The sequence below is a fragment of the Brienomyrus brachyistius genome, chromosome 9, assembly GCF_023856365.1.
Source record: "Brienomyrus brachyistius isolate T26 chromosome 9, BBRACH_0.4, whole genome shotgun sequence".
Taxonomy (NCBI): domain Eukaryota; kingdom Metazoa; phylum Chordata; class Actinopteri; order Osteoglossiformes; family Mormyridae; genus Brienomyrus; species Brienomyrus brachyistius.
The window spans coordinates 17,354,380-17,375,583 of NC_064541.1; the positions used below are offsets into that span (position 1 = coordinate 17,354,380).

At 44.4% G+C, this 21,204-nt stretch overlaps 1 protein-coding gene across 1 annotated transcript; it reads right to left on the bottom strand.

Annotated features, from left to right (window-relative positions):
* Positions 1–4,278: 4,278 nt before the first annotated feature.
* Positions 4,279–19,314, bottom strand: LOC125749323 (nuclear receptor subfamily 2 group F member 5-like). The gene is made up of 4 exons (XM_049026460.1): positions 18,072–19,314; positions 10,373–10,653; positions 9,371–9,617; positions 4,279–7,238 (listed from the first exon to the last, which is right to left on the bottom strand). Exons 1-4 carry the CDS (start codon positions 18,436–18,438, stop codon positions 6,922–6,924), a joined length of 1,212 nt encoding a protein of 403 aa, XP_048882417.1. The 5' UTR covers positions 18,439–19,314; the 3' UTR covers positions 4,279–6,921.
* Between the last annotated feature and the right edge of the window lie 1,890 nt (positions 19,315–21,204).

Consider the following 21,204-nt stretch of genomic DNA (forward strand, 5'->3'; position numbering starts at 1 on the left):
TAATCGACGGCTCAGGAACGGCTTCCCAATGCCTCATTTCCTCCAGCTGTGTTTTGGAGGACCGCCGCTCTGTGTCCACTTCTGCCTCGTACGACTTTTTATTCATACCGTCACAATTTGAAGTTGATTAATTAGCCCCATTACTTCCCGAGAACCGCACAGAATTTATGGAAAAGCACAACAGCGAGACGAGCGTCCGCCCTCTTAATGTACATTATTAATGTAGAGATTAATAGGGACCTTCGTGGAGACATTAAGGCTGCATTAGTATATAACCGACACCGGTAGGTTGTGAAGTAAAAATGTAACTTCAATATGTTACATTTCATCATGTACCTTTTATGGGAATCTGTTCTGCTGTTGACACATTTATGTTTTAATTATGAGGTCAGACAAATGGGCCTAATTTTCATTTATATTAGCATGTTTGTATTAGCGCTCTGACTGTAATATTTGTTTGCATTACTGTTATAGGACTAGCTGGCCCGAGGGCCACATCGAAAAAGTCAAGGTGAACGTTACAATCGTGCCTTACACTAGTGCCCCAGATTCGTCTCCTGGTTCAGAATTCTGACTCGCACTGAGAAGGGAAGGTGCCAAACACTGATTTCTTTTGACTTGTGGGCATATTTTGCCACCCGAAATTTTGCAGGGCACTGACGAAACGCACGCGCACACACACACACGCAATTTGTGGAGACACAAAGAGACCTGAAATACTCGCCACATCAATTCGCTGCCTCCTGAGCAACTATAAACCCAGAGCTTGTCCACGAACCGAGATTCCCAGCTACCCCAAATTAGGAAATTTAGTTGTCATGTTGCAGCATTGCAATAAAAAATGCGTCTGGAAGAAGCGTTCAGATATTTAGTCCCGGTTAAAATCCCCCATTACTTTAACCACCGGGGACACTTATGGAGATGAGAAAGAGATGAATGAGGGAGATGACAGCAGTAGACAATACGGGCTAAAATCAGGGAAGGAATCTGCGCACGTAAGACATACGATGCAGTTACGGACTCTTTGATTTTCCTGATAATTTATTGAGATTCCATGGTTTTAGCATCATCCAAATGGCACAAAAAACTAGCTTGGTCTGATTAATGGATCGGCTGAAATGTAATAAAAGGAAAATGTAGCACGCTTCCATATTTACCGTAGGAAAAAAAGGAGCATTCTTTTATGGTGCTCTATGAAGACCCTAAGAGGCGTCATTTATTAGGTCAAATGGAGCGTATAGTAAAATGGCAGAGAGAGAGAGAGAGTGAGAGAGAGAGAAGGGGGAAATGGGAACACAGCATGTTGAAGCACAAGACGACACGTAAACTGGGAACAAACCGGTCTAAAAATAAACCGTATGAATTATTTAACTTACTGACCCAGAAACAGCTACAGCATAATCATATTTGTGTTTGAATTGGGGGGTTTGCTGTGGCAAACGCATGATACTATTAGTACAAAAACAGGCTGCTCGGGGGGGGAAAGGAAGACGAGCAAATATTGTCTTCTGCCGTGTCTCTCGGTGCTGCGCAAATTCATAAAAAATAGCTTAAATTTACAGACAGCAATGAAGACAGATGTGAGGTTTAGAGGTAGGTCTTAATATGTATATGTAAATATGGCACTTTGTAGCAGAACAGGCCTGGGTGAGGTTGATTTTTAATTACAAAGACATTAGCTATTATATATCGTTGCTTTAAAAAATGTAATTTCAAAAAAGTTTGCCTAACTGTCGTCTAAGAAACAATGCAGGAGACGAGGTCAGATGGAAGTTCTTATCTGTCGAGACTATCAAGGCTCTGTGGTTCTCCGGCAGGTGAGAATCTCTGCTTTGAGTTCATTCAAGATAACAAGACGCAAACCTTTCAGAGGTGTTGTGGGTTTGTACTGAACCCCTATCAGGATGCAGTTACGCGGGGATGAAGACGCATTATAACGTTGGTTGAGTCCCTCTCAGTATTAATGTATTTGTCCTCTGCCTTCCTGGGCCTTTCTGTAATCACGTCTCAGCAAGCAGCAGGACTGCAGCACAGCAACATTAATATTGATGCTCTGTGGCCTAACTGGCTTTGGTGAAACTTTCTCCCACATTAATATTGATGGTGTTGCTATATATCGGAGTCAGTCCCTCATTAAGGTTTTATGGGGAAATACTGAAGGCACTTTTTCTTTTTTTACAAGAGACAATCCCATTTTCGGCATGCATCCCCTTGGCAACAATCATCTTCCCTGGATTGAAGTCTCTATTGAGGAAGATGGCCGTACCTTGCCATGAAATCTCTTCAGTGGCTTCCCAGGAGCAAGGCTAGCTGTGTTGAAACGATGCATTTCAGTAAATGGAGAGCTAGATATTGAATGAATCACTTCCATATATAAAAATGGATGCTTCTGCGGTTCCTTAATTCTGCTTAAATCCGAGGTGAGACGCTTAATGTCAGTTGATTAATTATGCATGCAGTCTGATGCCCCCTGACACCTATGAAAACGTACAATCAGACAGCAAATCTGTGGTGAAAGATTCACCTTAACAGCTGAAATTCACAAAATTGCAATTCAATATCTGGTCTAGCTATTTTACAATAAGCCGACGAATATTTAGGTTTGAGGGAAATTACGTAGCATCACAGAAAGGTTGGTTAAAGCCGCTCGTGATGATCAGCCGCAGTGGATGAAGATGGATATGTGGAAGCTCTCAAAGGGACCCTTCAGCCATGTTCTTCCTCCACTTCTGATGATCAGTCTTAACCACTGAAGTCTGACATCACAAATCTCTCAAAGGGACCCCTGCCCTGGTCCCCTGGACATGTTCTTCATCACCGAGTCACCAGCACAAGTGAACGTGACACATGAGCCCCCCCTTGACCCCAGCTCAGCTGTTCGGCGGTGACCCCGAGCTTTGATGAAGAGCCTAAGAGACTCTCACAGATGACCTCAATTCATTTGTGACGTCTTGCCTATTGATCGTGACCTGCTGGAGGATTCCTCTGGAGACGGGCGACTTGCCCTTGTAGCTGACGTTCATGTCGAAATTGCACCTCAGTGTCTGTTCATCATACCCCCTCTCCACCTCACCCCACCCCCACTGAAACACAGAGACCGCACTGCAGCCCAGAGTGGGGCTCCCTTGGTCCAAATCGTGCAACTGCATTCCTGCCATCGTATGCTGCAGGTCGCCGGGAGCCACCAATGATTCATCACTGCGCTCATTTTCTTTCTCATTTCAACCAATGGCGTGTCATGTATGCAAATGTGATCGCGTTCGCTTATTGACACACAGAAGAAGCACTGTAACTGCTGCCCCCATAGATTATGTAACATCTTCCAAATGCATTATGGCATGTGGTCCTATTAAATTTTGCAGTGTCTTCAATATTGACATTTATTTATATTGCAAATGTGTCACGTAACGGAGACAGCAGGATCAGACCGTCTCTGGAGCAACTGGCATTTAGGGGTCTTGTTCAAGGGCCTGTCAGTGAAATTGCTTTGTCAAGCACTGGATTTCAACTGGCACGGAGTTTTAATGCACTAAGGCGCAAATCCATCCATCCATCCCGCCATTTTCCATGCTGATTATCCAGTCATGTCATGTCATTCGCCATAAATGGCCACAGAAAAAGACTGGACAATGTGTCACGGTGTTATTCAGCAGGACAGCGAAAGGTCCCGTTCAGTTGCCCTCTTCCCTGTTCACAGTTCACATCCCTGACGCCTCACACACACCCAACTGATCATACGTGTTTTATGCTCATCACAGGAGAAAAAGCATCACAGCAAGGTCCCCATGGTGAGCAATAAATGGCAGCTTTAAAATGAGGGCATAAGTCAATTTGACTCGATATGTAACTCAGGGAAATGGAACACCAGGCTACAGGGCAATGCCTATCAAGTATTTTCACACAGCGTGCCTGTGTGAGCCCCCCCCCCCCCATACGAATCTAAAAAGGCAGGCTAGCTGTTAGCCATGAGATCATTTATGCATTAACGAAATCCTAAGTGTCACTGGTCCAGCTTGTGCATTTTGACGGGTTCGATGAATTGATTCTCTCAGTTTAATGGCATCAGCATTCAATGGAAGCAGAAAAGCAGCCAGATCTCTGAGCAGGATGCAGAACCACGAGATGAATAAAACATCAATCATTAATTCCTGTCAAAGAAATATTGTCTCAAAATAACAATACGATTCTTTTTCTCAAATCTGAGTCAAGAAACAAATTTATACCTCGAGATGAAATGCAAGTATCCCAATAACTGCAAAATAACCACATCAGCCCATACCCTGCTCATGCTATGTCTTTAATCTCAGCTGAGAATAGACTCAGGGTCTTCCACACAAACCAAAATGAAATTCCCATCCTTCTGTTCACTTAAATTTCACGTCCCTGACACATGATCAAACATGTTTTACGCTCATCTCAGTGACGAATTTTATTTAAGTGATTGCATACTGACAATACTGCAAACAAAAAATATACAAAAGAAAAAAAAAATTATTCAAACATTTGGAACTAAATATAATGTCAGACGGGGCCAGTTTGCCAGAGTCTCGATGACTTGCTGTCCCAGTGTGTATTTCGTTGACGTGTTCCTGCAGTGATGTTATGCCTATGCTGCTGTAAATAATTACAGATAACTGTATTTTTGATGTACACTGCAGGAGGTGAAGAGGTGCAGGCCTGTGTCCCAGCTTACGTACTAGAGCACCGCATGCTCTGGTCAGCACGAATGCGCAGGAGGTCACCGAGAGTGTGGAACTCTGGAGCACACTGATAGAACCCTAAAAAAGCTGAGTAAGAATAGTGTCTGTCAGCATCAGTTCAGTGGCAAGCGGTCGCTCCTACCGAACGAAAAGAGACGGAGAAGCGCATAGGTTAATGGTATCCATTCAGGTGTGCAAATACATTCAGCTAGCTAAAGATAGCATCAAGTCATGGATAATACATCTGACCATTTATGTGTTAGTTATTTCAGCTGCCATTGTTGATAGAACATTTTTTATTATTTCTGTTTTTAAGCAATAGAGGAAATTCATTTAAAAATGAAGTTGCTTTACACGCCGTGCACCTGCTCGCTAATGCAAGCAGCCCTGCTCCTACAAACAGCAAATCTTGTGGCCGCAACTGAATACATACAGCTCACAGATGAGGGTCAAGAAGTTCAGTTACTGTTTGACTAAGCACTGGAACAGCTAAAACGCCTGAGGTAAGCGATTTTGAACGCGATATGATTACTGGTGCATCTCAGAAACTGCCATCATACTGAGATTTTCACGTGCTACTGTAGTTCCTAGAGCTTACAGAAAATGATGCGATGAACACAAAGCAAGTCAGTGGTATTTCCCAGGCTGGAAACGCCTTGTTAATGAGAGAGGGAAATGACCGGGTTTGTTAAAACGAACAGGAAGACCATAAGTGCAAAAATAACAGCACAACAGTCGTGTGCAAAAAGGCATCTATTACCGTAAAACTCACCTACCCTTCAAGCAGTTTTGAGGCAAAAGTGGATCCTGCCCAGTACCTAATAAAATTTTAGGTACTGCCACAGAAACCAGAGAATTAAGTAGTTGGTTCAGCTTCAAATAATTGGGCAGCAGTGACCTGTCCTGTTAAATTTTGTAACATAATGGAAACGAAATACTATCGGTGTCAGTATGTCTGGTACCGTACAAAAATGTATAGTACATTGCATTTTCTTCATGGACAGATGCAAGGTTTCACGCTCACTCTGCTTGGATGTTAAATTGTACAAACAGAAAGACACAAGAGGTTAACAAATGATACCGGGCAGCGACAGACCACATTGCACCTTGATGACAGACCATTATAACACTAAAAACACAGGCATACTTTATTGATCCCATGTGGGAAATTCTATACACGTCCCCCATTGTTTACATATCTTTTACGTTTGAGGAAGGTGTTGAGTTGACGAGCTGGCGGGGATTGTGTTGTAGTGACTGTCCTCCAGAGTAACCCTCGCGCCCTGACTGTACGCCACCTTCTTAAATCAACATAAAAAAAAACAGACCGTACATGTGGAAAAACAGTAGCTTTAAGTAAATTCACAAAAATAAAATATCGAACGTGGTAAATGGGCAGCTAAGCCGCACAGCTACCCTGAGGTAAAGGTAACACAATGACGTCGTCATACTCGGCAGCGCTCTCACTGGCGAGCGCTGCGCGCGGACACGCCTCGCGACACGCCTCGCGACACGTACTCACGACGGCATGCTGACGGCGCTGCTTTTGATGTGCGGTGCTCTAATATGCAAAACTGAGACACAGTGCATGACTTTTGAGGAGTTGGGGCAGTATCTGAGCATGCTTCCTGCCAAGCCCTGCCGCAGACTGACGCCACGTTTGCAGCTCTGCTGTAGTGGAGCCCGTTCTGAAAGCGTGGTGAGCTCCTAGCCCCTCATGTACACCAGCACTGGCTAACTGCCAACTGCAGTGCCACCAAATGAAGGATGTAGGCCTGTGTTTACAGTCACTAGCAGTAATGGCTGTAGCACTTTAGCATATCTGGTTTCCTCTTCTTGTAGACTGGAAGTGTCTACCAATCCCTTCCTGGGCCACAACCATTCCAGCTTCTGAATGCTTGTTCTCCGGCAAAAATGGGGCCCACATATCCTAATTACCTGGAAGTCGAACAGAGGCAGTCTATGCATCTCAGGTGGCTCCCACCCTCTGAAAGTCCCGTCTGTCTGTCCAAACTTTGCTCAAGAGAAGTCCTCAGAGTTCTGCTTCTGAGCCGAGCCGTGCACACCAGTGGCATGTGGGTGGCGTGTCACTTCCTGCTTATGGCTGGCATTCATGGGGTGACGCCCGGGGAGGGGTGGGGTCTGTGAGTCATGGAAGCGGGCGGTGCAGTGGCAGGTGCAGACACCGGGGCGGGGCAGGGCGGGCGGGGGCCATACGTGCTCAGGGCCCGTTCTCGTTGTAATGCAGGGACAGCGGCCGGTCCCTCTGCATGGGAACATAGGGCCAGTTGTAGCTGGAGCCAGACAGCAGCATGTCCCGCAGCAGCGTCTCGATGGGCGTCTTCCCCACCAGACGCACGAAGAAGAGCTGCTCGATGACCGGCGAGGAGACGATGCGGAGGGACGGCAGCCGCAGCAGCAGCCGGCCGAAGCGGCTGGGCTGCCCGGGGTACTGGTTACGCACGTACTCCTCCAGGGCACACTGGCACTTCTCCTGGACGCTCTCCACGTGGGCCACGTCCGACAGGCCGATGGCGTCTGCGGGCCGAGGGGAGAGAGCACCAATTTACAGGCCAATCAAACCCCATCAAAGAGTTACACAGCATGCAGTCTATGATTCCCATCCTTCCATCGTCCATGAAGGCTGGTCCTGTACAGCAGTGGTATTCAAATGTTTTGACAGGGACTCCCACCCCCCCCCCCCCCACACACACACACACACACACACATTGACCATGAGTACATTTTACCTTCCAGCTCAGTGGGAAGGATAAGCCGGCATCCCAACACAGAGGAACATTTTGGACCTTGCATGTACGTCTATTTTTAATATTTGCGAAGGTTACTATTCCAAAATAGGCCTGCACCCATCTGAACACCCCTCCCAAAGTTCTATCTTTTTTCCTCCTTCACCTGCCCCCCCCGGCAATTCCTCTGTGCTCCACCAGGGGGACGCGCCCCTCAGTTAGAACACCGCGGCCATACAGGGTCACATGAGCCCGGAGCAAAAGCCGATCCCAGAAAGCAGCTATCGCACGGCAGAAGATACCCTGCATGGGATGCCAGTGTCTTTTATCCATATACCCCCCTTCTAATCACTTACCCTTGACAGGGTCACTGTTGGGCCTGGAGTCTATCTCAGGCAGCACTCGCACGAAGCTGGGCTACATACTGAACTGGAAGTCAGTCCCTCACTGGCCACACACACATGCACAATCATGCTACAGGCAGTTTAGAGACTCCAGTTAGTCTAACTACATGTCGTTGGGTTCTGGGAGGACACACTATCTATAATTCATTAAAGTTTTATTTTTCACTTCTTAAGTTATCTGCCCATAAATCTATTTGATGTCTTTAATTTCTTTCTTGCTGGGGGACAACCAAAGGTTACCAGACTTAAATAATGCAATATAGATTTAGCAGTTATAACGTAGGCATTTACATTCTTGAGACATTTAAGGGAAATCCAGCATTTTACATGCCTGACGCACCCTGCCTCATGGCACACCGATAGCCAAGAGGTGCACATGAGTTTGGGTCAGAACCTTGACCCAGAGACATTGTTCCGTTGGGTCTCTGGCTCTGGCCATGATGCTGATCAGCCCCCTAACGGGAATCTAAGCTTTTCAGAAATACAGTCCTTTTGTGGGCTCACCAAAGTTTTGCATCCTCGTGCTACAGGATTTTACCGTATGACCGTGCAATTCACTCTTAATCTCTGCTTCATGTTTAAACCATGCTTGACAAATCAAGGCAGGCTATGCCCCCCCCCCCCCCCCCCGCCCTTGACACCTGTTACCCTCTGGGTATGGAGACATCCCAGCAATGGGTCCTGGCGTAAAAGCTAAGTAAAGCACCCCTCACAGGAGTAACGGCCTTCCTGCTGCTAAATACCAGGTCTCTCCGTCTTTCACATGTGTCAGAAGGTGGGAGGAAGGGGAGCATTCTGGGTAAAATGATCAGAGGCAGGAGGCCGGGCGCCGTGATGTGGCGCAATGGGACAGAAGAGCTAAAGCCCCGGGTGGAGCTTGTCTAGCCCTGTTAGATCACGCTCCCGGGTCACAGCAGGAAGCCCGGCCTGGACAGAAGGCAGGATCAGATAGACGCCTCGAGCGACAGAGGTTATGTAGGTCAGGGGCAGGCTCTTCCTCGGTATACATTATTGTGTCCCTGGGGCTCAGTATGGCTGGGGGAGGGCAATACAGAGAGCAAAGGGGTGGCCTGGCCGGCTTCAATAATAGATGGAAGCGAAGGGTGAAGAACGGAGTAAACCGAGGGGAGAACGAAGCCAGCGTCTGTTGGGCAGACTGCCGGTCTGAGAAAAGAGCTGATGAAGTGTTTCTGACAAGCGTAGCATAGCAAAGACAGACAGGGGCGATGACCCCGGGAAAAAAAATAAAAACATGTACGGGACTGTGTAAGCAGCATGCAATGGGGAGGAGAGCTAGATTCAGGGCTTTCTTTAAATCTAAATGTAACATTTCAATATAAACATCAGCGCATCTAATTATTACCATTTATTGGCAATTATTAGCAATTACTAGCATTTGAAACATTATTAACAGTTATTAGAGAACTTCAGGCTTTTAGCGAGATTGGTAACTTCAGTTGATTGGTAGCTGTTTTCCTTTGCTCTGTTGGTGTCACGAGCTTCCCGCCACGATACTGACCGGAGGTAAACAGTACGATGGACTTGAGGCAGGAGTACTCCGCTGTGTCCACCTGCAGCGCCTTCAGCTTCTCCACCTGCTCCTGGAAGACGCGGATGTGGTCCATGAAGGCCACCACGCGCTCGGCGGACATGGGCGAGGCGTGCAGACCCGCGGCTGCCAGCAGGGGCGCCACGTGCAGGGGCATGGAGCACTGGGCGGCATTCAGCACGAAGAGCTCGCTCCACGACATGCGCAACAGCGCCACCTGTGGGGACACATCAGGAGGAAAGTGTTTGACATGGATAAATGCTCATTTCTGGGTGAAGGACACGTGTTATCAGCAGATACTAATCAAATGCTGAACTGAGCCTCTCATTCTTGCCAGTCTGATTGAGCTGCTAATGCATGATTCAAACCACATTAAGTGGGAGACGTCAGCTGTGGACAATTTTTCCATCCGTGTGAGTAAATGTGTGTCACTTGAGTCATAAATTAGCCTCTGGACAATTTACAGTAAAAGATGTAGACTGATGTGATTCTGAATTTGTTTGGAATTTATTCTAAATTGCTTGCATTTTATAAATCATCAAACAAACGGGGTGGATTTTAGGAGGAACGCATGACATGCACACAGTCTTGCAGCCGTACCTCAGCTAACAGACTTATGGGTAAATATTAACCAGAGACGGCTGCGTGGCATGCAGTTCCACGAATGCATTTAACTTTGACCGTCAGCAGCTCAACCATAGGAAGGTCTATCTGACACAAAAAACCGGCATCTAGAGGAATCCCACCAGGACCAAAACTCAGAATCAAAGGTGTGGATCAGCGTTCTGTTTTGCTCATTGTTAATTATTGTTGTAATTTATGCTTGTGAGTGATGGTGACCTTGATTAGGTCATCACAACCCAGCCAGTCGCGTAAAACGTCTGCTCAGAATCTGCGAGCGTGTGCTTTGCTGGTCGCATGTGTACAACACACACAGGCAGGTATGGTGACGCGTGTAGGTGCAGGCCTCACCTGGTCCATGAGCTGAAGGTCAGGGAAGAAGGGGATGTTCTTGGCCCACTCCACGGCGCTGAAGAGCAGCCGGGCGGCCAGCTCGCAGATGTTCTCGATGCCCATCAGGTTGTTGGACTGCATGCACTGGGTGCCGTACCGTGATGTGGGGTAAGGCTCCGCCCTCAGCAGCAGCGAGATGAAGCCTGACAGGTAGGGCTGCCCGTTGTATGCCTCGCCGCTGTTACTCAAGTACTGGCCTGGGCTGGACTGCGAGCTGGACATGCGGCCTCGCTGCACAGCTGACAGGGGGTTCAAGGAGTTTCAGAATAAAAGCTTCTCCATGTTCAAGAGTTTGAATAAAAACACTATGCAGTGCCCCAGGTTAGTAAAAAAAAACGCCTAAATTTGAGAGCTGAAGGTCACTGTATAACACTGCTTCAATAAATCACTCGTAACACAACCCTACTTTACTACATATATCCAGCTGCATGGTTTATTAAGGAGCAAGGAAATGTAAGACGAGGACTGAGTCCCGTAAGGTTTTGGACACTTTTAAAACCGGTGCTTAAGCTAGATCCTCATTCAGAAGAGTTCCTGCCAGAGTTTAAAAGCCAAAGAATTTGTGTGGGGAGAGGAATGGACTAAGAATGGAATGTGGGAAGACCTTTCCGTGAACCAGCCACGCGAGCCTGAGCCTGCTCCGACTTCAAGGCCCGAGGGCTCCTGCTCAGCCTTCCTAAGCCAATAATTGTGAATATCAAATTGGTAATTGGTCTAAATGAGAAGCATGTGACATATTATCTTTAACATGAAGGCTTGACGCAGCCAGTAGATCCAGAAGTGTCTGCTGAACTGTAGTAAACGTAGAGGAGCCAGATTCTGAATCATCCAAGCTCGTGCTCGGACGTAAAACGTTCCCGTGAAAGAAAGTCTCTACGCAGACATTCAAGAAGTACTAGTATTCATCTCACATTATTTTATGCAACATTTGCCCACTTTGCCATAAAATCAAACCATCAGTGTCATACACAAGAAGACATATTGCGTCATTCAGTATTCAGCCTGTAGGACTAGAAGAACTGAATTCTACTCTGTATTGCGCCCATGCAAGTGTCCGGTCCCAATAATGCCCACCTCTGGGTCGCACATGCCTCAGTAATGGTAAGGGCACCTCTAGAAGGTACACAGGCTTTTCTCAAACTGCTGTGACCAGCCCCTGAACCCTCGGCACAGAACCAAGCTGAGGTGATTTGCATCGTGTTGTTACTCAAAGCCTTGTGTGTTCCTGCATGGGCAAATGAACAGCTTCCAATCATCCATTAACAAACGTGGCAAAAATTCCTCCTCTCACCTCTTAATTGCTTATGGATGAATGCTATTCTCACCCGATACTGCAGATTGCCTGACAAAATAATTGCCTGTAAACTAATGTAGTCTCTCATTTGAAAACACTTAAAACTCTCTGTTGTCTTACCTTCATAGTCAGCTCATTTATAAACCCTTTGTAAATGGAAGTAATTTTGCGAGGAATATTTTTGCCGTTTAAATGGGCGATCGCTCTTTACTTTCCCAAGAGCCAAAGCTACATCTAAACCAAAACAATAAGCCTCTTATATGAAATCACTGCAGGGACCCAATACACCCCAAGCAACGAATGTTGTGCTGCCAAATTTGCGCAGCCTGAAAATCCAGTGACTGAAAGTGGGTCTACATGAAGGACAAAAACGACACGTGTGGCTTACAAATTGACAGACAAAACCGGATAAACAAACTGAGGACTGCTCCAAGGCAGCCAGACAGCGATGTTTGAATGATGGTAGCACTAAGCCAGCCCTTTACCTAGAGAAGGTTCAATTAATCAAACCTAGCCAGCCCTAGTCGGAATGAATGAGCACGCTGAGAATAAGCAGTACCAGCTGGTAAGTAATGTGACTTTGTTGTCGTTATTTAAGGTTCTTTTACTTTAAATGACCCTTTTGTCTTGGTGTTTCATTTGAATGGCGACTTGACCATTGACTGCCTTTAGTAACAAAGCCTTCATTTGGTTCCCACACCGTTGTCGAAGAAGTGCAGTGTTCAAAAAAGGACAAGGGTAAGACGGCTAGAAGGAGGCAGTGCTCTAGATCAGGAGCTGTCTGTATCGCAGTGGTCCACTGGAACAAGCCGACAACAAAGGCAGGAGGCGCAGTGTTTTCATGGGGGACCACAGCTCCGGTACAGGAGCGTTTCAGAGCAAGTGACTCACGGCAACACACCTCAGGGACGCTGGCACGCCGGCACGCTTTGTGAGCCAAAACCGTCATCTGTTTGTCTTGGTGTTCTGTGCTCGGGCAAAGACACGACACTCACCCCGCAAGGGGCGCACAAAAGAGCCGTTCATCCACACAACTCTGTGACAGCAGGTGATTCCCCTACTTAATTAAAAAAATGTCAGTTACGGAGTTCGACACGGTCTTTCCAGGTTAGCAATTTTCTGGATGAATCAGAGCGTTGCTGTCATTTAGCGGAGACTCCTAGCCTGCTGTGACTCTGGAGGAGTCTGACCCCTGTCTCACCTCCCATGAGGCATAAAGCTGTAGGCCCCAGTGCTGACTGGGTGCTCAGGGTATATCCCCTTCAAAAATCACTGGCTTGTTTGCCAACGCCATTATGACTGGAGCTAATTATAAGCAGGGATTATTGTAGCTATTCCATCCCACGCACTGCTCCTAAATATCCACGGGGGAGGGCACACCCAGTCGTACCAGGTCGACAATGCGTGATAATCCACGCTAAAGGATATTAGCTGAGTAGCTGATTTTTTTAAAATGATTGTTGCAGCTCGTGCTGCACAGACACTGGTTGCGATCCGTCACCTCTGGGGACGTCCGATCTGCTGATGACGCAGAAGCAGCCTGTCTGAAAGCCCCTGCTTTTCCCGTGCACTCAGCAACACCGGTGCTGCCTTCCCAGCCTCCTGCTCTATTCTTACTCCAGTACATCTGCTACCCACTGCCAACCAACCCCCCCCCCCCCCCCCCCACCAAAAAAAAAATCTAACTGAAGCAAACCCTTCAGGCATAAATGGACCAGAGTGTTGCAGATGAGCGTTTAGCAAACGTAAACACGGGACTGCTTACTGCCACGACATCATCCATTAATCTATATCAAATTTGGGTCTCTCTGACACACCAGGGAATGGCTTTCCTTACGATAATCCTAGATTCCTTCTTACTTAGGTTCCCTCCTGCTTAAGGAGACGTGAGGCACAGCTGAGAACCGAAAACTAAAATTTCCCTCCTAATATAAAATGCATAATAAGGGAGTTGGGGAAATGGGGAAAATCCAAAGCCCGGCAGGTAGTGTAAGCGTACACCGGTGCTTTTCCTGCGTTTACACCTTACGCATCATGAAAGAACGCGGTGCGACTGAGCAATACATGGTTGCACACATTGGTTTTCCTCCATTGATAGAGAAAATACCCCTAAATCTAAACCAGAATGTGTCTTCTGAATGTTTCTTGTACACCATGAAGTAAGGGGAGAATGTTAAACAGAAAGAACACAGGCCAGAGATGACAGGGAGAGGGGCAGGTTGGCCCGGTGTGACCCAATCACACTAAAACATTAGCAAGAATTAATCAGCAGCGGCCTCCTCGCACTTAAGAGGAACAGAGACACCCATCCCTGTGTCCTAGTCCGCCGTCACATTTGGTCCTCGACTCCGTCCGTTACATTATTCATGTTCGGCTTCCCCTGACCTACATTTCTTATCGCGCCGAGGCTGAGTCGCGGGAGGCGGCGGTTCTCTGGTCACGCTGTCGCCACACTGGCCGAGGCCATTACGTCTAAGCAAACAGTGCGCTGTGCAGTGTTTACACTGCACACCGGGCAATCAGACCTCGGCTGCAGTGAGCAAGCACCACACCTGGGTCTCAGTGTCCACTGAGCACCAGCTAAACATACACACCAATACCTATAATTACTATCAACATTCAATGACAGTTAAATAAACTATGGCGATGATAAGACTGAAAACCTTAACGGTGATGACGATTATTATTATTAGTAGTAGTATTACAATTCCAGCACCCTCACCTGTTTTCCAGTTCAATACCCAGTACAGGTTAACAGAAAATAATAATAATAATAATAATAATTTACTTATTTAGACTGAAATAACATATGTCTGCTGGAATTTTAATGTTTTATAGCCTCATTTTCTCCCTCTTTCAGAGATTAAGGCTTATGAGTTTAAAATACAGCAAAATGCAGCATATATAATAGAAACCAGTTGTTTCAGCAAGTCATTAAAAGGATTAAAAGCATGTTTTATTACAGTCGGATTCCCCTCTCACGTTGAAACTAGACATCTGCCCATTTTAGAGTAAATGGCATGAGTAAAGTTTACCATTATCGCCGTATACATATATCCCTTCACTCAAATGAAAGCAGCAACGATCACTGTTTCAGGACTTTAAAGTGTCAAGAATCACATTTAAAGATGCGTTTTGACAATTACTACGCCGTGACTATTGCATACATGGTATTAACTGTAATTTGCCTTCAATCATTAGGATAGCAGAAGGACACATTATCACTTTGCCGAGAGGCTGAATCCTATAGTTGCCCCACACTCACGGATATTGACTGTTATGTGCATTTGACCAAATAAGTGCATCTGTGACGTGCAGTTCTGCACTTGATCATAGGGCAGTGGTAGGGGCTCCGCTTTCCTGACTTTGACGGTGCCTGCAGGACTGTGTGTTTCGCCCTTTCACCGCTAGGGTGTAGCGCAACCAGGGAAAAGCCCGTGTGAACGGACTGCCCTGGATTACTAACTAATCGAAAAGGCAGCCCTGGATTACCAACAAACTCCGTCATTTTAGGTTAACTGTCCAAATATAAAAGATGTTTCGTCACATGTTGCGTATTTTCTCAACTATCCGATTCCAGTGCTTTTTTCGAAAGGCAATTAGAGATTAAGGACAAATCACAAACGAGAAGAAGCGACTCATTTTATATAATGTATAAAATGTTAAAGTGGCTACATCGTACAGAGGAGGGAACTGCAATTTCACTGCACTTTCGCATCTGACTAATTTACACTATTAGTCACGCCTGCAAAAAGTCGTAACACGCTGGTGAGGCCAAAGAACTGAACACATGGCCAAAGGGCGGGTGGTGCTGGGAGAGGCGCCGGAATCGCAGCTCGCACAACTTTCTCTTCCTTTTGAGAATAAATACGCACTTCACGGTAGCATAGACTATATTTTCAAAAGAAACTATTGCAGAATGTGAACATTTGCCTATAAGAAATGTTTGTTACAAAGGACTGAATCAACAGAGAAATGAGAGTACGATATATTTAAAAATCCAGCTACTTGTTAAATTGCTATATTTTATTTAATATGTATATGGAAAAAATACATACATTTAGTACTCAAATGGCAGGGTTTTAAAACCGATTCTTATGGAATGAACTTTGACACTAAGTCAAAATGGGACCGCAAACAGAACCTCTGTTTCCAAACTCCTGCTTGAAAAAATAACGTATGAAGTGCAGCACCGATGTTAGCATTTAAATGAATGTATTTGCCAAATAGATGACATACAATTAGACATACTAAATACTTAAGGTGAAGGTTTTTTAATGAGCTGGGATAATCATTACACACTCGCAGTGGTATAAACTTGGGCAATACATTTAACCAAATAAACAGAGCATACTTAACTTCGTACCTTTAAATAAACATAGCTTAGAATTTATGTCAGCTTAGAAAACACCACAAATGCATTCGTTAACTACTTATAAGGTCCTAACCTAAACTAGTCGTGCAAATAAAAAGCAGTGTTTTACAAGGTCTAGACGCTATGTGAAATAAACTTGCCCAATGACGATTCTGGCAAAACAGGCAGATACGCACAGATATTAAAACAGGACTTAGAGTAAATCGCAGCGCTCTTTGTTTCTTGTCAGGTGGTCCGTTAAATATTCCAAAAAGACTACGACTAATGCATAATCTCTAAAGAAAGACCAAATTAAGCTTTAAGTGCATTTCCAACCGTGTAAGAGGCTTTTTGTTCAGAGAAAGCCAAAAGGTTTATGCTTTTAAAGTTACTGCGGAAAAAAGCAACTTAAAAAATATATATTTCAATTTAACCACACCAAATATAACATAAAACACATATTTCTCCTCTCTATTACGAGGTTTCCAGTTTTAATAGCACCATACGTTTGTATTACTTAGAACAACATTATTAATTCGTCAGTAACCAAAACTGAAAAGTTTTCTCCAAACAGAAAACAATCAAAAATTCGTTAAAGCTAATGAGAATGTCACCAAATAGTAGCCTAAATTATTTATTTTTGACATGAACTCGGCATTTAATTGGCGAATGCATAATTTAGGCACTGTACACATTATATGAAGCTCAAAATCAGACTGACCAAATATAGATGTTCACAAACTTAAAATGAGGGGCAAATGCACTTTAATGCAGCAGGCTCGGGCGACATTGCTGAAATTCAAATAACACAAAAATAGCACTTCGCTTTTACCATACCCGAGTTCACTAATGTTTAGCCTGAGTTACAGTGCTGGTGTTTTACGGGCCTGTATTCCTAGTGAAAAACGCTTTATCCTGAAATACCCGTGGTCACTCTTAAGCAGCCTGTACTCATAATTACCAGATTTTCTACTCAGATACGGTCATGTCGACTCAGATGAAAGGTCAGCATACATGCGTCACCCCACATCAGTCATAAACCTGCATTACCAAGCCGGCCTGGAGAAGTACGCAGATCTGCTCTTACTTAGGCCTACATTTACATTATATACAAACATATTTTGGTGTCGGTGTAATATGTGAGCAAAGTACTTACAACCACATAGTAATGCACAATGTGTATCAATGTTTAGCCTACTTTAAAGGGGACGCAATTACAAAAGCAAGATCTAAATAGTTCTAGTTCTTTTAGTGGAAGATTCTGCATTTTCAACGCTATAAAAATTGCCTAATGTCACCTAGTACTTTATACAAATAGCTTTTTCCAACCTTTAGTACCAGTTCATTAATCCAAAGAGTTTTATTTACCATTTTTACGGAGAGCAAATTGTAAAGTAGCTGAGGACCAGACCTAATGGACATTTTAGGAGATTTTCATTCATTAAGAACCGATCTGTATACTAAAGTGACAGTGACGTTCATTAAGGTAAACTATCGGTCCCGCATTCGTTTGTTTTTAGGTCAGAAGGGACTGAAGCCCAGGCTCATTTTCACTTCATCTCCTGTAGTGTATTGACCGGCGTTATCACATGGCCGAATTCTGCACGATTGGACCTTAAATTGCCCGTTAGAGGCTGCCGAAGCCTCTCCGCAACAGCAACCTTCATGCCCCCGTCTCAATGTTGGCCCTGCGCAGCAAAAGAAACGCAGCCTCCTTATTTTCTAGATTATTAGCACGCAACCCGACAAATTTAATGTCAAGTCAAATTGGTAGGCCTATTTTACAGATCGGGCACATTTAAACCACACCGTACATTTTCTACAAGATGGACACGGCCGTCTATATAGCTCTGCATGATCTTTAAACTTTATTACGCGACGTGCTGGCATTTTAATAACAGCCAGTCGGAAGGCAAATAAACTGCATTATAAAGCAAATATTTTATGTTACTGACAGCATTGAGAGAGATTACGTTAAGGCGTTCTCAGAAAATATGGACTGCACTCACCTTCCCTTCTCATGCCGACTTTAAGGCACTTCTTCAGGCGGCAGTACTGGCATTGGTTCCGATGGTGCTGATCGATCGGACAGTCTCGGTTACCCCGGCAGGTGTAACTTAGGTTCCGCCGCACCGAGCGCTTGAAAAAGCTCTTGCAGCCTTCGCAGGTAAACTGCCCGTAGTGTTTGCCACTCGATTTGTCCCCGCAAACCATGCAGTCCACGTTAGGAATTTTGTCTCCGGATAGGGCATCATTACCTGCGGTGGAACCAGACGGTGTCCCCGGTGTCCCTCCAGAATCCTGACCGCAAATCTGGAGCTGGGACCCGGGATCTGCAGAAATGTTATCTTGCCACTGGTTTACTACCATTGCCATGCTACCATACAACACTTTGCCACAAATGCAGTCTTACTCCGTAGCGCGGGGAGATCCGTTCTGAAACGCCTTAGCAAAAGAACTATAAATGAAATGCGCTTCCGTTTTCTTCCAGATATGAAATCTTATTTTTCGTCCGCGATATCAGTGACGATAACATTTGCTGTAACGAGAAATCTGATGGGTATTAGGTCCTTTTAGAATATTCGTGAAACCAACGTTCATATTACGTAAGCCAAAACGACTCCTTTACTTTCAGAAAGGTATCAGGCAAGCAGAAACACGCTCCTAAAAACTTCCTAAGCGCTCAACCTTGGGGAGTCCCAGGCACTCAGACAGCGATCGATACGAGAGGTCCCGTCCCACACAGGTAACAGTTCAATGAAAGAATTTTGGGTTAAAAAAAAATGTCCGAAATTCCTTGAACGGATTTTCCTTGTTGTGTCATGCAGTCTAACAGGTTTTCTGATTTGCAGACGTAGTGAGGCTCATAGTTTTAAACCTAACAGATTTTTTTTCATAACATAAACTTTCAGCATACTGACATTTCAAACATATTAAGTATATCGAGAAATTGCAAAACGGCTGTCGAGGTTCGCAGTTACACCAAGAGCGGTGGCAGAAAGTTTTAATTTTTTTTTTGTCTGGCTACACCATGTGAGGAAATCTTTAAAGCACCCTTAGAAAATCGTAAATATGCGTCTTTGCGAACCATACATTTCCAAGTCCGTATTATGAGTGGTTCAGATGTGAAAACTGAAAGTCAGTCCCATTTCATCCGTAGGCTGTAGGTCCCATATCCGAGAAATACAGGGCAGGATCTGCTGAAAGTGACACTGAACAGCCGTGCATGCGCCCAGCTCGGAGGGCGCGCTCCTAATTAGGACATAACTGCCATATAAGGGAAAGAAGTCCGTTCCATACGTGAGATGGAAATTCTAGGACGTTCCCAATTGGCCGTAGCAAAACAAAGTGGCAACGCCGTTGTCCAATTGGACAGATCGCTGCAGTTGTTTGCCCCTGATTGATCTAGGAAATATATAGTAGTAAACTGTGGGGCCAGTGCTGCACTGGGTAGATTGAAACCATATTCGGTTCGCAGTGTATTTACGCCATTTTCATTAATTTGGATAATCAGCACAGGATATATGTTATAACGAAATAGACTAGTATGATTATGGAATTAATAATAGGGTACTTGAAAAAAAACACATATAGGGCAAGATTAATTTACAATTACAATGCTCACAAACCGACAAGTATTTGCTTCGAATTTATTTGTCAATATATACACTTAGAATTTGGATTAGTCTCCGCTATTATAGGCTTAATTTCGTTCTATTTGCAAGATATATGGGTACCTATTTGGGTGACCTGTTGTAAGACAAGGCTCCAAAAGATGCAAGCATGACTTCCAAGAAAGTTGTCACCTTTAACCCGCCTTTCAACGTGTTTCTGTTTGTTCAATTGTTACCAGTTTGTTTCACAAACGGTTACACACCAGTAATTACTAACGTTCTGTGAAGCTTACTTTCAAGTGTCATAAAAGTGTTGTTTTTTTAAACATGAATAAACCCATATGTATGGATACGGTATAAATAATAACACATCTCAGAGAAGAACAATACAAAAGACACTCGGTTTCATCGTAATAAGACAGTAAGCCTCTAAATGATTTCGATTAACTTTAAAATCTATTTAGACCATTACAGATAAAACATACAACCAATAAATGTTGTAGGCAAGTAATAAGCTTTGGATTAATGCGACAAAAGCTGTACGCTAGTATTAATATCTACGTTTACGCAGATTTATTCGCCGAATATCTTGAGTACTACGGAAGAACCCATTTGTTTTGATGTTCTCCAAAGAATAATACATTTACTCGTAATTAACCTACGTTTGTTGTGCACACTGCATGAGCAGTTTAATAATTAAAGAATCGTCTTTTACTAAAGTACAGCATGATTTACGCAACTCTTGAAAATGTTTTTATATTGCCATAATAACAGATCGTTTACTTTCGTAATATCTGTAGAGAAACACTTGAAATGTGACTTAAGACAGAATAGCGGTTGGGAGAGAGTGAGAATAATCACACTACTGGTGATTTTATATTATTTTTCTCTAGTCAAAATGTCAAAATCTAACAAAATGTACCCTGATTGACTTTCCAGGATGTTGCCCATCTGCTGAGTACCCACTGAAACTCTCAAATAGTCCTTTGCACGGCGGTGAATGGAGATTCCATTACCCTGTTAAAACATTTAGGGTCGGTCGCTTGTTTATTCATCTTAAAAAGTGATTATATCCACTGCGTAAGGTTAATATGGGGATCTTTTGTTAGATATCGTATAATCGCATAACTAAAATACAGTTTTGTTGTTTCGTGATGGTCACGCGTGATGTTTTTTAGGTATTGGCAGGTATTTTTCGAGACTGCAGGCAAAACTACCTGAATAGACTTGCAGGTCAAAAGAGAATAAATCCAGTCATGTTTATCTGTCTTTCGTATTTATCATCAAGTGGTGAGTAAAGGTGAAATGTTAATTTAGTTTGAAATGCACAACCGTCCATAAAATGATGAAAACTGTGAAGGTAAACCCAAAATAGGACACATCACGCCAAACTTTTTAGCATGGCAATAAAATTACTCATGATGTATGGTTTGCCTCAAGTGCTACTGAGGAGAAAATTAGCCTTTTTTCCTGTGCTTAATTGTTGACACATGTAGCCATATCTGCTTTCCAAGCCTTATTTGAATTG

Bases quoted from the DNA above. Each gene is read 5' to 3' on its own strand.
- LOC125749323 (XM_049026460.1), bottom strand. From the start codon at position 18,438: ATGGCAATGGTAGTAAACCAGTGGCAAGATAACATTTCTGCAGATCCC. The intron at 9,618-10,372 runs GTGAGGCCTGCA...GTGTCCCCACAG, and splicing joins ACCTTCAGCTCATGGACCAG to GTGGCGCTGTTGCGCATGTC. The intron at 7,239-9,370 runs GTCAGTATCGTG...CTCGGCCCGCAG, and splicing joins CATCGTACTGTTTACCTCCG to ACGCCATCGGCCTGTCGGAC.